At 52.3% G+C, this 16,378-nt stretch overlaps 7 protein-coding genes across 7 annotated transcripts; 3 read left to right on the top strand and 4 right to left on the bottom strand.

Moving 5' to 3' along the window:
• Positions 1-24: 24 nt before the first annotated feature.
• Positions 25-1,827, bottom strand: BZA70DRAFT_265989 (dynactin subunit 4; the record flags this gene model as incomplete). The annotated part of the gene is made up of 2 exons (XM_064910997.1): positions 25-1,456; positions 1,517-1,827. 2 exons carry the CDS (start codon positions 1,825-1,827, stop codon positions 25-27), a joined length of 1,743 nt encoding a protein of 580 aa, XP_064769590.1.
• A 189-nt stretch (positions 1,828-2,016) lies between these two features.
• Positions 2,017-6,146, top strand: BZA70DRAFT_107179 (nucleoporin Nup120/160-domain-containing protein). The gene is made up of 3 exons (XM_064909374.1): positions 2,017-2,771; positions 2,823-5,316; positions 5,369-6,146. The coding sequence occupies exons 1-3, from the start codon at positions 2,069-2,071 to the stop codon at positions 5,979-5,981; spliced, it is 3,810 nt and encodes a 1,269-aa protein (XP_064769589.1). The 5' UTR covers positions 2,017-2,068; the 3' UTR covers positions 5,982-6,146.
• A 24-nt stretch (positions 6,147-6,170) lies between these two features.
• Positions 6,171-6,608, bottom strand: BZA70DRAFT_288032 (uncharacterized protein; the record flags this gene model as incomplete). The annotated part of the gene is made up of 2 exons (XM_064914001.1): positions 6,171-6,196; positions 6,338-6,608. The coding sequence occupies 2 exons, from the start codon at positions 6,606-6,608 to the stop codon at positions 6,171-6,173; spliced, it is 297 nt and encodes a 98-aa protein (XP_064769588.1).
• Positions 6,609-7,124: 516 nt separating this feature from the next.
• On the top strand, positions 7,125-9,113 carry BZA70DRAFT_107251 (DNA polymerase alpha/epsilon subunit B-domain-containing protein). Its single transcript, XM_064909375.1, has 6 exons — positions 7,125-7,307; positions 7,392-7,585; positions 7,648-8,139; positions 8,210-8,562; positions 8,623-8,750; positions 8,802-9,113. Exons 1-6 carry the CDS (start codon positions 7,280-7,282, stop codon positions 9,032-9,034), a joined length of 1,428 nt encoding a protein of 475 aa, XP_064769587.1. The 5' UTR covers positions 7,125-7,279; the 3' UTR covers positions 9,035-9,113.
• On the bottom strand, positions 9,060-10,121 carry BZA70DRAFT_274534 (uncharacterized protein). Its single transcript, XM_064911994.1, has 3 exons — positions 9,735-10,121; positions 9,633-9,666; positions 9,060-9,580 (listed from the first exon to the last, which is right to left on the bottom strand). The coding sequence occupies exons 1-3, from the start codon at positions 9,750-9,752 to the stop codon at positions 9,192-9,194; spliced, it is 441 nt and encodes a 146-aa protein (XP_064769586.1). The 5' UTR covers positions 9,753-10,121; the 3' UTR covers positions 9,060-9,191.
• A 2-nt stretch (positions 10,122-10,123) lies between these two features.
• On the bottom strand, positions 10,124-11,462 carry BZA70DRAFT_274533 (3-oxo-5-alpha-steroid 4-dehydrogenase-domain-containing protein). The gene is made up of 2 exons (XM_064911993.1): positions 11,011-11,462; positions 10,124-10,947 (listed from the first exon to the last, which is right to left on the bottom strand). The coding sequence occupies exons 1-2, from the start codon at positions 11,249-11,251 to the stop codon at positions 10,292-10,294; spliced, it is 897 nt and encodes a 298-aa protein (XP_064769585.1). The 5' UTR covers positions 11,252-11,462; the 3' UTR covers positions 10,124-10,291.
• A 341-nt stretch (positions 11,463-11,803) lies between these two features.
• On the top strand, positions 11,804-16,324 carry BZA70DRAFT_265984 (SNF2 family N-terminal domain-containing protein; the record flags this gene model as incomplete). The annotated part of the gene is made up of 5 exons (XM_064910996.1): positions 11,804-14,092; positions 14,148-14,204; positions 14,260-15,251; positions 15,310-15,756; positions 15,814-16,324. The coding sequence occupies 5 exons, from the start codon at positions 11,804-11,806 to the stop codon at positions 16,322-16,324; spliced, it is 4,296 nt and encodes a 1,431-aa protein (XP_064769584.1).
• Positions 16,325-16,378: the final 54 nt, after the last annotated feature.

The following is a 16,378-nucleotide window of genomic DNA, read 5'->3' as shown; positions in this document are numbered from 1 at the left end:
CTCATCACTCATTATACCTCTTCTCTAAATCGCTCTCCCTCGGCACATGCCAAGCTTTAAAACAGACCAGAACGCCATCTCCTGCTTCTCCTTCTCCTTCTGCCCTCTCCCCTCACCCTCTTCCTTTTCAGCATCAATCTCATACTCCACGCTCACAAACAGTGGAATCTCAATCTCCCCCTCCGCCTCAGCCGGCACGACCTCGACAAAAACACTAGTCCAATTTCTCCCCCGCGCAAACACACCCCCGCCGCTGACCAACCCAGGTCCCATACCACCCCCGCCAGTGCGGTACGCCGCGAACCGCATGCGCAGGTCCAGAATCGCCTGTAGATCCCAGTCCTCTTCGTCCGCGTTCCCGCCGACGTCAAAACTTGGCGCCAGCAGCGTCACGCTGTGGCGGCCCCGCGGCGTCTGCGGAGGAGACGCCATTGTCGCCTTGATTGGCTCGACTAGCGGGTTAAACACCGTCAGTGCAAACGTATACGTAGTATGCGGCACGAAGCCGGATTTGTACGGCGACGATCCTGCGGCTGCTCCTGCACCCGCTAGGTGGGTGGCGCGGATCGTGGGGATGTAGTTTCGTGAAAGCAGACTGATTCTGAACGAAGTCGAGAGTGTCGGGGTTGTCACAGACTTGCTTCCCCCGCCGCCTTTGACCGTGGAGGTGACCTCCGGCCGCACGAGGATGTGCCTACAGGCGCGACACCGCTTCGACCGCCGCGTGCGCAGCTTGGTCGGTAAAGGCCTCAACCTACTCGGTGTGCTCACCGCCGCGCATTCAACCGGCTGCGCGCGCCGCTGCGCAAGCGACACCGTCTGCGCCAGCGAGCTCAGCCCCTGCATCCGCGCGATCTCGGCCTCTTCCTCATCCTGATCGAGCTCAAGCACAAGTTGCTCGCGCATGCGTCTCTCCGAGGCCGCTGCTTTCTCGCGGGACACGCTGCCAGCGCGTCCGAGCGCGTTCAAGACCGTGTCTGGGTTCACGCGCGGCGAGGGCGAGGACGGGGTCGGGGACTGGGATCTGTAGTATGATTTGAGGAATTTGGTGGTTTCGAGACTGCGGGCGACGGAGCGGCCGGGGAGAAGGGGTGAGGATTTTATGGATGCGGAGGGCGAGTCTGTGCTGTAGATGTCTCTGTAGAGTGCCGTTAGTGCGTCGAATTGGGCGGCTGCTGATATTGGTTTTGATCCAGATGTTTTCGCTGGTTCTTCCTCTTCTTCTTCATCGCCGTCGTCTGCTGTAAAAACAGAACCATCGTCATTAGCGCTAGATGACAACGACAGCGCCCGTAGCTGTGTGTACAGCGATGTAGTCTTTCTAAACACAACTTCCCCTGAAGACCGCGAGTCCCAGGCGCAATGTGGGCACTGCATATAGATCTCATCGTCGGCCTTTGCAAACATCACGAGCGCAGTGAAGCACAGCGGGCATTGCAGACAGTTTCGTGTGCAGCTATTATATAAATCAATACAAAATACTCGCATAGATCTATCAACAACAGAAGAAACTCACTAGACGTTGGCGGTCTTGCGCGTGTCAGGATAGATATGCAAACACGTCGGACAAAACGCCTGCACGATCTCCTCGACCACGCAGCGCTCACACCGCAGCGCCTTGCAGAAATGACAAAAGTAAAGCGAGTCGAGCAAATGCAGCGCGAGCGGGCTCGTCAGCGTCGGCGGCAGCGTCAGCGCGTTGCCTGCGCTCGAGGAGAGGTCTGTCGAGAGCTTTGTCGCGTCGTCGGCGGGCTGCTCGAAGGCGTCTGCTTCGTCGGCCGGCTCGGCGCAGGGGCAGTGGATCCGCAGAGAAGGGTAGGATGGCATCGCTTCACTGCATTTTCTCTTTCTTCTTCTTCTTCTTCTTCTTCTTCTTCTTACTCTTCTATAACAAATACACTCCTGTTCAAATATATTCAATGGATGAGAGCTCGACAGTAAATAAACCTGAGCCGCGCGCACCGCCACAGTGGCTGCTCCTTCGCGCAAGAAGTTTTCTGTTTTCAATCAGCGACGAGATCAACAACATCACCGCCTTCACCGCCTTCAATCATCACCACAACTCACAATGCGGCACCCAGAGCGCACCCTCAAAGAGGCGTCTCTTTGTGTGGACCCGCTCAATCTCAAAATGCCGACCACGGACTTGATCGCCCCGTCGTCCTCCTCCGCGTCGGCCTCGTTCGCCCGCGATCCCGTCGCGCGCAATCGGCGTCACTTCCCTCCTACCGGCGTCCAGGACGGCGCCGACGCAGAGGAAGCTTACACGCACAAGTGCGTGGCCTCGCAGTCTGGCGTCTTCCACCGCGCCAGCGTGGCCGGCACCGATCCTGTCCCGCGCTCGATCCTCTGGCGCGTGCTCGAGTCCGGCACCGTCCTCGATCTCGTCCCCGTCGACCCCGTGTTCTCGAGCGCGCTGTCGTCACAGGTAGAAGCCCACCGGATCCGGATACATTTTCCAGGTCCGATTCGGCAGTCTTGCGTCGTGCTTTCGGACGATCCCAGTAGCGGCGAGGGTGAAGATGCGCTCGTTGTCGATGTCTTGACTGACAGTCTGATGCTGTATTCTTTCCACCTCTCCAGTCGCTCGTTCTTGCAGGACTGGGAACGCAGACCTTCTAGTGAATGGTGTCATGTCTTAGAGTCTGCACACTTTAATCTTCGACCCCCTTTGTATATGGATAAAGGGCCGGTCGGCAGCGGATCGCTTATATTCTCGCTCATGGACGGAGGACTTATGCGGCTAGATCGATCACACACTTTGGCCGATGGTAAGTCTCTCTTGTTCTGTCTTTTCAGATTTATCTTACTGATTTTTTTAGATTATACCGAGCGTGTTTTTAGCGACGGTAGTTACTTGGCGTCATTAAGAGGGATGTTTCTCTGGGGCTCCAACGATCGCGTCCGAGGACACCCAAATATGTCTACAAACATGATTGTCTCTATGGTCTGCACACCAACCCTTCTCATTACAGCATCAATCAGTGGCATGATCAAACTATGGTCTCTCGAAACGCTCACCTCTCTCTCCGTCTACGACATTGCCAACTCTTCATCTCTGACTACTGCCAACAACAGCAACGGCGGCAATGCAGCGACCCCGAAACAGCTCTTTGCTACTGAGCCTGCGACATTACTCTCGACTACAACCGCCAAAGACGGAACTGTGTATGTGATCTCTTACTCCCCACTGGGCGAGGGTCAATTCCGTCTCTGGCGACTCGACACAAGCTCTACTCAGACGTCTTTGATAGATGTTCTCGAGTCTCCCATCGTCCCTATCGCGCCTGATGAAAACGCAATCTGGATGATCCCCTCATTTATCCTGACCACGAGTTCCAAGGCCAAATTATCTTCAAAATCCGTCGAGTCTCAAGAGCCAAGCACTCTAGATCTGTGGGTTGTCTGGAAGAGCAACAAGTCGTCGCGCATACACATGCTGTTCAACATTCCTACAATCAGCGGCGCGGCGAGCAAGAAGGGCCTTATGTGGCGCGCAGTTGCTCCCAACTCGGGCCCAAGCAATGTCAGCGATGAGATTGACCTGCCGACCGAAGACATCAGTGACCGGTATCTGCGACGAATCTTCCGGCCTGGCTTGTATTCCCCTTCGGTCTTGGAGACCGTGCTGCCGGTATACGAGAAGCATTACTCTGTTAATCTCTCGCGGGCCGAAGATTTGGACTCGACTACCCTGACACTCAAACAGCGAGTGGTCAAAGCCGTCGAAGCCTCAGTGCCCGCACAGCCCTCACAAGCTGATTACGGATCTTATGCTCGGGACCTGAAGCAGCAGTGGGCGCGCTTTGATCGGCTGTGTATCGAACTCTCGAGACTTGGAGACGAGGCACTTTCGCTCTCCTACCACGGCTCGACCAACTCGATCGTCCTGGTGAAGGCCACGTCGATCGTGTTTGTCCGGTATTGTATAGGGCTGGAGCATGTGCAGTTAGCTGGTACGCGGAGTGTAATCGCATTTAGTGGGCATGAGGGAAGGCGCACAAGGACACCTGTGCAGGATCACGATGACGTCGAGCTTCTTGGTTCCTTTGCATCCTTTTCTCGGCTTTTGCCGGGACCTGTGCTTGGCGAGTTTGTATCCGCTCTGCTGGAGCATGCGCTTCAACCCACTCACTATTCTCCCGGAGACTCTGCGTTTGCGATCTACGAAGCTTGCTTGCAGGACCAGGTGTCTGATTCCGCGCTGGACTTGCTTCAGAAACGACTGTCTGATATCGACAAGCTGCAGTCGTCGTTCGATACATGCTACGAAGATCTGAAGTTTATGCACAGTCCCGACTCGGTTTTCGGCCGACCGGCGTTGAACACTCGGTACTATCTTTCTCCTGTCGGTGTATCTCTGGCAGTTGCGTCGACCTATCAGTCCGTATCGACAACCTACAGACTGGTTGTTGACGCGCTACTGTTTCTTTCCGTATACAGCTCGGGAGAGATTCAGGACTGTGGAATTGCATACGAAGACCTGTTTGCCAAGTTCATGGCACTACTGCGCAGTCTGCATTTTCTAAAGACCGTCTGTGAATGTCTTTTGGATAAGAGCGATGTGAGCGGGCAGCGACTGCTGCTTGCCGACGACGAAGATACACAGCTTGCTGCTGGCGTTAACCAACTAGACCTCGAAAAGTCAAAGTCGTCGTCCGGAAACAGCGAGTCTCTTCTTGAGCTGCTCTTTTCGCGGTTCTCGCTCACGCTGGGAAGCACAGTCGCGAGCTACCTCGCTTCGTCGTCTGGATCACTGGCGCCGATTGGTTGGGGTTTAGGCCAGGTTGTTTCTTACACGGAAGAGTTTTTCTCAATTTCGAGTTCGCAGTCTGCTGCTATTGCAGCCGCAGGCGCTGCTATTAGCTCGGGACACCTACAAGCTGCCAAAGAGATGCTGCCGTATTTCGAGCTTGACGGTCTAGGCTGCTTCGCCAAAGGTTTAGTCCACCTGCGGGCGCGCGAAGACGAGTTGGCGACGGAGTGGTTTTGCCAGTGCGTGACCGAGATGGCGTCGGTGACGATGACGGACGAGACCGCGCTCGCGTTTCGGGATTTCTACCCCGCCGGCAGCGAACATTTCGCCATCTACGCGGGCCGCGGGGTATCAGCGCTAGCGGTGCATATTGCGGCGATGCTTGATGCGGCGGGAGCGCTTGCGAGTGCGTGCGAGTTTGGCAAGCTGGCGATTGAGATGAGGGATGAAAGTGCAGGGGATGACGATGGGTTGCATCAGGCTGTGTTTGAGAGCGCTGTTAAGGGGGGGTTGTTTGATGATGCGTATATGGCGGTTGCCGCTGTATCCAACAAGAAATTGTGCGTATGCATGCTTCATTCTTTTTTTCGAGCATATTGCTAACTCTTATAGACAACATATGTTGCTCGCCGGGTTCATCACAGAACTATGCGAGTCAGGGCATTCAGCACGACTATGCAGTTTCCCCTTTCTCGAGCTCCACACACAAGTCAAGTCGATTCTCGAATCGAAAGCGCGTATGTCTGTCGATCTAGCGATCGGCAGCAACGGTAACAGCGGAGGAGACCACAGGCCTAATTACTACAAGATTCTGTTTTCATGGTGTATCGAGCACGGGGAATACCAGGACGCGGCGGCGGCGATGTATGAGTACATTCAGCGGCTGCGGAGTGGGTTCACAGCTAGCGAGGGCGAGTTGTTTTCGAGTACGGATTTGGAAGCTAACTCGTGCTATCTGGTGCTGATCAATACGTTGATGTGCATTCCGGAAACAAAAGGCAGTCCCGAGGCATGGTTTCTTGCGCACAAGGTTGTTTCGCGCGATAGCGCAGACGCGGAGGGTACGCAGGTGTCGAAACGGGCGCGGGGGAGTAAAAGACGGGGAGTGGATGGGATGACTAGAGTTCTTGTGAAGGCGTCTGATGTGCAGAAGGAGTACGATGAGGAGATTGCTAGGATGGAAGCGATTCTTGCACGGCAGGTCATTGAGGAAATTCATGACTGAGAATGCTGATGGGAATGGCTTTGTAGATTAGTTTGATAGTTGTATGAGATGATGCAGTGAATGTATGTGGAGTTTGATAGATGATTAGAATTTGCTAAGTAGTGTAGGGAGGGATGTACATGGAGATATAGCTCTTGTCCATCGACGTGGCGCCAGTTTGTAGTGGCATGGACCTTTCTCCAAGTGAACTCATAGTGCATCGCGCATTACTCTGACTGCAGAGTAAGAAAGCAAGCGAGCAGGTCGATCGATATGCTTGAGTATAAGTAGATGGCCCATCCCTCTCGTGCACAATAAAGTAGATCAAATAAGAGGGAATAGTCATCATCATCAAAGAGCGGTCGTAGATCTGGAACCAGACGCCTCTGCCTCCTCCTTCTTCTTGTGCGCTTTCCTTTTCTTCTTCAACTTCTTTCGATGCTCGCTTCCCTCGTCGTCAACCTCCTGCTCTCCCTCCTGCTCGTCATTGCTCTCGGGCAGAACAGGCTCGATCCCTCTGGCATACTTTGGCAGACTATCCCCGAACAGCGTCATGTACGAGAACGCGGCGACGACGATGCCGGTGAATGAGAGAAGCAGCGTGCCGGAGTGGGCGGAGATCGCGCGGTCGATTGGAGTGCTTCTCATTGTGGGTTGTTTCTGTTGTAGGTTGGTGAAGAGAGAAAGGTGGATGAGTGTGATGATTTGATGAGTTTATGGACACATCAGCCGTTGGGACTTTGGCGATCAAACTCCCAATTTTCCTGAGGACTCGCTTTTATCGACGTAAAAGTCCAAAAGCAGTTCTTTGTTTATATTCTATTGAATTGTATTTGTATTTGTGATTGTTTTTGTATTCAGAACTGTCTTTTATAGTCACACGGAATCATAGCTCGACGGGACAGTTGAGATCGCAGCGGAGACTGGTCAACGTAGGCAACTCTTCACAGAACTCTGCACCCGCTTTCTGTACCATACTATCAGCCTGATTTCTTTTCTTTCCTTTATATGTGATTCTATTCATTATTCTATCTTTATACACGATAATTTGCTTTAAAGAGCCTGCCCGTCTTGACTGCGAGCAGAGTACTGGCGGTTAACTATATCTTTTAATGTAGCCCCAGAATAAGTAAGCACATACAAACTATGGAAGAAAGCTTAATCTGGGCGTGTTTATCAGACTAAGTAGAACACGCGCGCGTCTTCGCGTCTTTTCAATCTACGCTCCTCCATCTACTCCCATCACCGCACTGATTCTCTCAGAACAAAACACAGCTGCATGAGTTCAATGGCCCCCGTGGCATCTACTTCGACTGCTAATGCGGTCTCACTTTTGTCGTATCCTCAGTACGTACTCTTTCTTATACTCACTCCTGCGTCATGCGCATGCGCACTGTGAACCGCCGCTGATCCTGTATACCTGAACTAGAGACGACGAACAATACGCGACATACGAAAGACAGTGCGATTCATGCTCGTTGATTGATAAATACGACAAAGAGCTACGTATTGATCGAAAGACGGTCAAGTACGAGCAGCAGTTTGCGAATCTGTACTTTGTGCGCTTGTCGAAGCTCAAGAAACGGGTCGAGAAGGTCGCGTCAGACGCCTGGGATGGGATATCAGTAAGCATTTGCTTCTATCACCACTGATTCACACAGATTGTTGATACTGACTGGTCATATAGCTCTGGGGTCAAAAAGCAAAGCAGGTAGACCGAGTACTCGACGTCAAGCAAGGCGAGCTTTCCTGGGTAGTCGGCACGGTCTACATGGAGATGCCGCAAAAGCCCAACATTCTCGAAGAAATCACCAAAGAATTCTGGACCGTCGCTCCGATCTCAAAAGACAAGATCCGAGACCCCGAGCACGACGAAATCACGCTGGAAGACGACAGCGGCAGACTCTTGCTCGCGGGCTCGGTGATCAAAGAGCAGCTTATCGTGACCGGCTGCGTTATCGCGGTCTTGGGTCTCGAGACGAGTACCGGCGAGTTTGAGGTCAGAGATATAGTGCTGCCGGGGCTGGCGCCGCAGATTCCGCATCAGATTTCGACGGAAGGGCATAAACGACGGTATATCGCGCTTGTGTCGGGGATGGAAATTAGTGGGAGTGTGCATGAGGAGTACGAGAGCACGATGCTAATTGAGTATCTGATGGGCGAGCTTGGAAGCGACGCGGTATGTTTATCATTTTTGTCTTTTTGTGATGCTCCTGAGAGAGAACATTGGTCTAACACACGCTGTCTAGAAACTGGCACACGGATCAGAAATAGTGCACGCAATCTTCGCCGGCAACTCATTCGCGGACCCATCAGCTCTCGAGACCGACGACCAAGACGAAACACTCCCCCCCAAACAGAAAAAATACGGCTACGATTCCTCAGCCTACAAAGCCAAGCCGATCGAGACTCTTGATAGCGTGCTGGCGGAAATCAGCATGTCGCTGTCGGTAGACTTGATGCCCGGCGACCACGATCCTACTAACCTTTCTATGCCGCAGCAGCCTATTCATCCTGCTTTGCTGCCTAATACGCGGTCTTTTCTTGGGTCGTCGTTTAGGACCGTGACGAATCCATGCTGGTGGGACATGGACGGTGTCAGGTAAGGCTTCATTTACATTTTTCTGTCGTATAGGCACTATATAGCTGACATTTTGCTTAGGATGCTCGGTACTGGTGGTCAGAATATAAGTGATGTTTTCAAATATGTGGAAGGAGACGATCGGCTGAAAATGATGGAGTCCACGCTGTTATGGCAACACTGCGCCCCGACGGCTCCAGACACTCTTTGTAAGTCCCCTCTACAACATTATGTATGCTGCGTCTAACTGTCTACCGTAGGGAGCTACCCATTCCAAGACAAAGACCCCTTCATCCTCGACGAATGCCCCCACGTCTACTTCGCCGGGAACCAACCCAAGTTCGCAACCTCGATCTTGACAGGCGCAGACGGCCAGTCTGTGAGGATCATTGCGGTACCTCAGTTCTCGGTCACGAAGGAGATTGTTTTGCTGGATGTCGACTCGCTGGAGTGTGAGGTTGTGGCGTTTAAAGCTGGGGCGAAGCATGATTGAGAATGTATGAAATGAAGTTACAGGATCTTGTGCGAAATTAATAAATGATTAGCATCGCTAGACTTTAATGCTCTTAAAAACTGATGAACCAAACATGCTCGTGAATAATATTCGAATGATAATGTACACCCCTCCATCCACTTTTTTGCGCAGACCCTCAAGGATCGAATGTGTCATCAGACTTATATACATATCTATACCCCGTCGAGCCCACCAGGAACCGACCATCAGCCTGCGGTCTCAGCACCAGCGTCTCCGAAAACCCATGCAAGCCTCTCGATCGATCTGTCCCCAGCCGTACTTTCCCTTCCACCGTCAGCACCACGGACGGCAAGCCGTTCACACCGCCCGCGAGCGGGATGCAGTTGTGTCCGGTGACATCGTGAGTGGTGACTGGCATCTTTTTGTATAGTTCTGTGAGCGAGGAGCCGCCGACCATCGGGTTGCCGTTGAACACAATCGGCGCTGTGGGCTCGAACAGGTCGACGATGGCATCGCGGTTGCTGTCGAGTGCCATATAGTATTTCCGGATAAACGTCTCCGAGCCTGCCATTTTAGTTAGTAAAGTCCAGCTGTAGAGCATTAGCGAGATTGGTACCTCTGTTGATTATATCCAGCATATTGCTGAACTCCTAGATTATTCGTGTCAGCTCTGTCTCATTTCCCCGGCGTCGAAAATAGAAAGACAAGATCAACATACTGTTGTAGTCGCCGCCATTGTATAATACTAAACCTCCTCCGTTTTCTCGCCGCTACTCAGCAATTCAGAATGCAAAAGAGATCAAAGAATGCGTCAAAGATCTCGAGCTCAGTAAACCGGTCTGTTTATTCTCGAGCTTCCAACAACAGGACCACCAACTGTCTGTCACCGCAAGCAAAATCACAATTCCAGCAACTATAACACGAAACAGGCGCAGTTATACGAAATATCTCTGCTTCCGCCTGGATCCTGGATCATTTGCCAGCCGTTCTGGTTGGTATTCGATTTCGAGGTTGGAAAATCTACAATGCCCTAACCCCATATGCTTTGTATTAGTAACTAGGATGATTGTTATTACAAATGGTGTTCTTTACTAGATACGACGGTTGTAGGTGTTGCGAGTCATTGTGTATTTATTGATCTTGTAAACTTTTCTATATCGGTCTCTTTGTATACTAAACAGATTGCAAAACAAGCAGGCATCAGCAAAACGGCCTGTATAGGACACATTCTTGCTGGTGTAGGGAGTCAACATTCGCTTTCGTTCTATACAGCACTTAGGCAATGTACGGGAACATTGCCTTTCTGTTCTTCGGGTACTTGCCCGCAAACTCGCGCTTGTACTTGCTGTGCTTCTTGAGCGCCCACTTGAACATCGTCACCGTCGAGACCGTCCAGAAAACAGCGGCGGCCCAGTTACGGGTCAAGAAGACGACGGCGAGCCAGCCGAGACTCTCAAAGAAGTAGTTGGGACACGAGACCATGCTGAAGCCGTAGCCGTAGGGGATCTTGCGCTGCGTGGTGCCCTTGGGGCGCAGGGATGAGAGGATGAGATGGGTGATGAAGTTGGAGATCTCGGCGAAGACCCAGGAGCCGACGAGGGCGTAGTACGCCCACGGGGGTAGATCCGCGCACGCGTTGGGCGCGTAGACAAAGTATCCGAGCAAGACACCCGAGAGGACCCAGTAGTGGAACGAGTTACGGAAGATGTACAAGACCGGCATCGTGGCGTTCGAGAAGCGATGGACAAACATGGTCTCGAGCTCGCGCTTGAGGTAGTGCAGAAGCACGAGGTTGAGAACGGTCGTCTGGATGGTCGAGTGCGCAAACTCCTGGTGGTAAAACAGCGACTGGAAGTGGTATAGCAGCGGATGGATCACGAGCGGACCGGCGTATTCGATGTAGAACACGGTCGCCCACTTGACTTGATATCCTGGAGCGCACACTTGCGTCAGCTATGTCTCTGGTGAAGAAGGTGATGCATGCTCAGACTTACCGAGATCCTTGACGTAGATGATTGAGTTGTCCTGCAAGTCATACTTCTCCAGCAGCGTTCCCGGCAACAGTCTCGTGTTATCAATCAACGTCAGCCGTATTCTCTCGGGCCCCAACTTGGTCGCCGCGCTGATAGAACCGACGAGAGACTCGACGGTGGCCGACGCGTCGGTGTCGAGCGTCGGCGGCAGACGCGCGATCTTTGCCTTTGGCGACTTTGCACGAAGATTCACCGTAATCATTATTGAATTCAGTTTGTTTTCTGTTGATTGTCCTTCAACAAACAATTCCTTCTGCGAGAATCACGTCCAACAAAAGCTTGCGAGGCTCCTGCTCCCGTCCCAGAGCTCGGCCCGGGCATCAGTTGGGGATGATCACGTGATTCTGGGGGTGACACGGGAGTTTCACAGATCATCCTGCTTTAGGCATCTTCATCATAACCGCTTAGAGACACCGGTCGTGGTTGTGTGGGCAGGTTCGAGTCAGATGCAGCTGCAGTGTGCTCGGTCTGTGAAGTTATGAGCACCATGGACACCGTCGACTCGATCAATGTCGACTCCAGCCACATTGTCTTCTTCGATAGCGATGTGCTCGCCAGAGTAGTCCATCAGCATGCATTTCCAGATGACTACAAATCCGCCGGGAGCTCTACGAAGCGGCGAAGATTGAACGGCAGCGAAAAGACTGACGAGGTGGTAGTTGAAAGCACGGGAGCCTCAAAAGCACCTGTACAGTGCTCCGGAATCGAGGCGTATGTGAACCAGTGCATCCTCTACCGCGATGCTATATACCTGATGTTCTTCTCCGGCGATGAGTCGAAATCCGCCAAGACCAGATTCGAGGATTCCCTAAGAGACATATGGGACTCTCTTGACAGCCGTGACGCGGTATATCGCGTGCCGTGCAAGCTGAAGCTCGACGAGTCAAGCAAGCAGATCGATGTGTTTGGTCTAATCACAAAGTCACCTTTGCTATGTACGTTCAAAGTACTCTTCGAAGAGCAGCTACTCAGCGACGTCGAACTGTTCACCCTGGCTCGGAATTCACAAAAGGTGTGCTACGACGGAAGTCCGCTCGCGGTCCCGGATGCCACGTTCTGTATCAGAAAGATAAAGGATTCCTCGTACGAGTATTTCCTGGACTTTGGCATCGCACTTTCAAACTCCTCGTATCCGAACGTGAGAGCTGCTGATCTGACAGTGCAGCCTTTATTTGGGCGAATTCTGCGGAGGGCGTTCCCCTCAATCCCCCGCGAACGGATCGATTTGCTGCTGCCGGATAATGAGCTTCGGAAAGCATATCAAAAGGGAGATACTCTGACGGTACCAGGTCCTCGAGTACGCCCAATTCAGTTTTACCAAGCAATCTGTGGCCACAAGTTCCCAGAGCCTGCCAAACTCTTACAGCACCCTTCCCTGCATACCCAGATGTTGGACTATCAGCAGCAAACGATCCAATGGTGTCTTCTACAGGAAGGAAAGGCGGTCTCGAAAGAGAAAAACGCGCTGGTCGACGCTAGTCCGGCTGACATACCTTTCCCTCCTTGGGGCTGGTCACAAGTCTACGAGCGGGGCAGAAATATCTGGGTCGCGCCCGAGCTTGGGTTAGTGTGCAAATCTGAGGCTCAGCTGAGGCAGGAATCGTACCGGCAGTTGGTCGAGGGTGGCGCAAAGGGACTGATTGCCGAAGAAATGGGTCTTGGGAAGTCTTTGGAGACAATTGCTCTGATTCTCTTAAACAGACGGCCGTTGTCTGACACTGGTCAGCTCGTTCTGGATCCATATTCAGGGGACTATGTGCTCAAGGCCAAAACCACTCTGATCATCACTCCAGATAGTATTCATGAGCAGTGGAAAGAGGAGTTCAACAGACACTGTCCAGGTCTGTCGCTGTATGTCTACAAGGGAGCCACGCAAGCCGCTGGCCACGTCACGGCCGAGTCAATGGCAGAATTCGACGTCGTCCTCACAACCTACAGGATAATAGCCAAGGACCTGCACCACGCCCTCAAGCCCCCCAGCCGCAGCATGCGCAACGAACGAAAATACGAGCGCATAGTCAGTCCGCTCGTTCAGATCCAGTTCTGGCGGGTGCTGCTGGATGAGGTACAGCTTGTTGAGAGCGGCGTCGGAAACGCGGCTCAGGTCGCCAGAACTATCCCGCGCTTTCACGCTTGGGGTGTCTCTGGCACACCCGTCCGAACCGAGCTTTCTGATCTTGCGGGCTTGCTCCTGTTTTTACGGTATATCCCCTTCACGCAAGGCAGCAGCTCGAAGGTCTGGCAGAGGCTGTGCCGAGATGTACCCGAGTTTTGCGATTTTTTTCACAGGATAAGTGTTCGACATACCAAGGACATGGTGAAAGACAGCATCGCACTTCCTCCGCAACGACGGATAGTGCTAAAAATCCCATTCACCACCGTCGAGGAGAACAACTATCGCCATCTATTCCAGCAGTTTTTGGACGACTGTGGATTTAATCCCGAAGGAGGACCCGCAAGAGATGACTGGGATCCTGCAGAGGAATTGCCCAAGATGAGTAAATGGCTAGTTAGACTGCGGCAGACCTGCTGCCATGCGCAGATTGGCGTCGGCAATCGGCGCGCGTTGGGCGGTGGGCCTTTGCGCACGGTTAAAGACGTTTTGGAAGCAATGTACGAGAATGCGCACTCTGCGGTGCAGACGGATGAGCGGTTGCTGTGGACCTCGAAAATTCAACGGGGGCAGCTGTTAGAGCAGGCCGAGAAGCGAGACGAGGCTCTGGAGCTTTTGATCGAGGCCTGCGACGGCGTGCGCAAGGTTCTTGCGCAATGTCGAAAGTCACTGGCAGAAGAATCTGAAAAGGTTCGAAAGAGTGGAGATGATCAAAAGTCGGAGACTGGCTCACTTTCGCCAGCACCGCAATCCAAGAAGGTGAATTCCGATGACTATTACGAAGATGAGCAGAAGCGGGAGGAGCGTTTGGAAAGAGAAGAGGAGGAAAAGCTGAAAAGTCGCGTGCTCTCTGCGCGGTTACGAGTGCGCACGTTTTTGGAACTCGAGCATCGATGTTTGTTTTTCATTGGTAGTATATATTTCCAAATGGTTTGTATCTTTTCTATTTTTAACATCTAGGTCTTTGTTAACAGTGTCTGTACAGGAAAATAAACAACTGGAAGATGAGTATTATGCGCTAGCGCAAACAGCTCGACAAGAGGTAAATGCTCTCCACTCTTATTCCAAGTACCAAGATACTGATCATAATCAAACAGCTTCTACTCGAGTCTCAACAAAAAGCGCAGAAACTCATGGATTCTCTGACTAAGATGGCAAAGAAGAAGAAGATGGTGGAGATACCCGACATCCGAAAAATCGATCCGTCAAACTCCCCCATTGAGATCCGTCCTGTGGCAGATGCCGCCCGTGCTCTCTGCGGTATTTTGAATGCACAATCCGACGTGCTGGACGAATGGCGCGAAAAAGTCGTTTCGCTACTGAGTCAGAATCTGGTTGATAAAGACTCAGAACCTGATGGCGAAGAGTACGGCGAGTCACTGGACGCTCAGGAGGAAGGGTTCTCGTACCAAGAAGCTATTCGACAGACGCTTGCTGATAGACACGAAGCTGTGGAGGGAGTTCGGAATAGTCTTGTCCATTACGATGTTTCCCGAGAAGACGCGCTAGATCAGCGTACTGATCTGGATAAGCGCTTGACTGATGAGCGCAAGGCCGTGAAGCCACCTCCAGAGCTACGGTCGCTGAAGCATTTGGTTGAAGACATGCGGCGGCATGTGACTCAGCTGGCGTACGATGCAGAGGATGCGTCGGGCGAGAGGCGGCATAGGTTGGAGATAGAGCACAGTCTAGCGGATAAAGAGCTAACAAAGCTGAGGGATATCATGAACGGTCAGAAAAAAGCACTGGATAACCTGGACAAAGAGCTGCTGTTTTTCAAATCGGTTTACAATGCGCGGATTGAGTATTACAAGCAGCTGCAGCAGATCTCGGACGGCGTGGCGGTTTTTGAACCCAAAGAGCCAGAGAAATTCAGTAAGACTGCGTCTGTGCAAGAGACGAAGCTGGTGGATAAGATCGACGGAGGATACGCGAGACTGCGATATCTAGAGCATTTGAGGAATTCGATGCTGGGAAATACAGGATCTGTGCCCGAGAGTGAACGCACCTGTGTGATTTGTCAGTCGCCGTTCGAGATTGGCTCTTTGACAGTCTGTGGGCATCAATACTGTCGCGAGTGCATGCTTGAGTGAGTTTTGTCTCTGTGAGATTTTCATTAACGCTCTTTTACTAACGCTTGTTGATAGATGGTGGCGCTCTCATCATACGTGCCCGATATGCAAGAAAGTTTTGAAGAGTCGTGATGTATACAGTATTTCGTACAAACCCTCAGAGATCGAAGCCCACGAAGAACAGACGGCCAACCCCGACCCCGCCAGCAGCTCGCCCAAGGCAGCAGCGAGGGCGATCTACGCGGACGTGAGCGAGGAGGCGCTTAATCAGATCAAAGCCGTTGACCTGGTGCAGTCGTATGGATCAAAGATCGACATGATTTTGAGGCATATGATTTGGCTGCGCGAGACTACTCCGAACGTGCAGGTCGTGCTGTTTTCTCAGTTTACGGATTTTTTGAATTTGGTGGCGACGGCGCTGTCGAATCATGGGATCCGGTACGCGACGGTGGAGAATAATATGGACAAGTTCAAGTCTAATCCGGAGTACATGTGTTTTTTGCTGCACGCAAAGTCCCAGTCGTAAGTTTTGTCTGTTGTTTGCGCTGTTGTGTGCGTGTGCTGATCAATAATGATTAGATCGGGACTCACGCTCGTCAATGCGACGCAAGTGATAATCTGCGAACCGCTGTTCAACACCGCTCTTGAGCTACAAGCTATTTCTCGCGTGCACCGGATCGGGCAAACGCGGCCGACGACGGTGTGGATGTATGCGATCTCCGGCACGGTCGAAGAGTCAGTTCTCGATCTGACGACTAAGCGACGGCTCGCGCTTCTTGGAACAAAAGACGGTGAGCAATTAACGGAAGCAAGCCTCGACACGTCGAACTCGATTCAGCTGTCGCGCACGGCGGGGAAGATGGTGAACACCAAAGGAGGCGGAGGAGAGATCGTGCCGCAGGATGAGATTTGGGGTCTGTTTTTTGGCAAGTCTGATATCCATGAGGCGCATCAGGAGATGGAGCTGATGGATATCGCGCTGCAGTCTGAGCATGCGGAGCGGAAGCCGGAGTTGCAGCAGGTCGCGCTGGAGTATCGAAGAGGGGTTATGGCTGATTCTGCTGAGCAGAGGGCTTCTGGTGGTTCATAGTCTGTAATTTGGAGTTGTAAGAGATAGGATTTAGAAGAGAGGGTTGGGCGCTTG

This window comes from Myxozyma melibiosi (genome assembly GCF_037950935.1).
Source record: "Myxozyma melibiosi strain Phaff 52-87 chromosome Unknown BZA70scaffold_2, whole genome shotgun sequence".
NCBI lineage: Eukaryota > Fungi > Ascomycota > Lipomycetes > Lipomycetales > Lipomycetaceae > Myxozyma > Myxozyma melibiosi.
This window is presented reverse-complemented; position numbering and strand designations above follow the sequence as displayed.

Coding starts and splice junctions, on each gene's coding strand:
- BZA70DRAFT_107179 (XM_064909374.1), top strand. CDS start 2,069: ATGCGGCACCCAGAGCGCACCCTCAAAGAGGCGTCTCTTTGTGTGGAC. Junction 2,772..2,822: donor ATCACACACTTTGGCCGATG/GTAAGTCTCTCT, acceptor TGATTTTTTTAG/ATTATACCGAGCGTGTTTTT. Junction 5,317..5,368: donor GCTGTATCCAACAAGAAATT/GTGCGTATGCAT, acceptor TAACTCTTATAG/ACAACATATGTTGCTCGCCG.
- BZA70DRAFT_274534 (XM_064911994.1), bottom strand. Junction 9,581..9,632: donor GCTGGATATAATCAACAGAG/GTACCAATCTCG, acceptor CTAAAATGGCAG/GCTCGGAGACGTTTATCCGG.
- BZA70DRAFT_274533 (XM_064911993.1), bottom strand. CDS start 11,251: ATGATTACGGTGAATCTTCGTGCAAAGTCGCCAAAGGCAAAGATCGCG. Junction 10,948..11,010: donor CATCTACGTCAAGGATCTCG/GTAAGTCTGAGC, acceptor TGTGCGCTCCAG/GATATCAAGTCAAGTGGGCG.
- BZA70DRAFT_107251 (XM_064909375.1), top strand. CDS start 7,280: ATGCGGTCTCACTTTTGTCGTATCCTCA. Junction 8,140..8,209: donor GCGAGCTTGGAAGCGACGCG/GTATGTTTATCA, acceptor CACGCTGTCTAG/AAACTGGCACACGGATCAGA. Junction 8,563..8,622: donor TGGGACATGGACGGTGTCAG/GTAAGGCTTCAT, acceptor CATTTTGCTTAG/GATGCTCGGTACTGGTGGTC.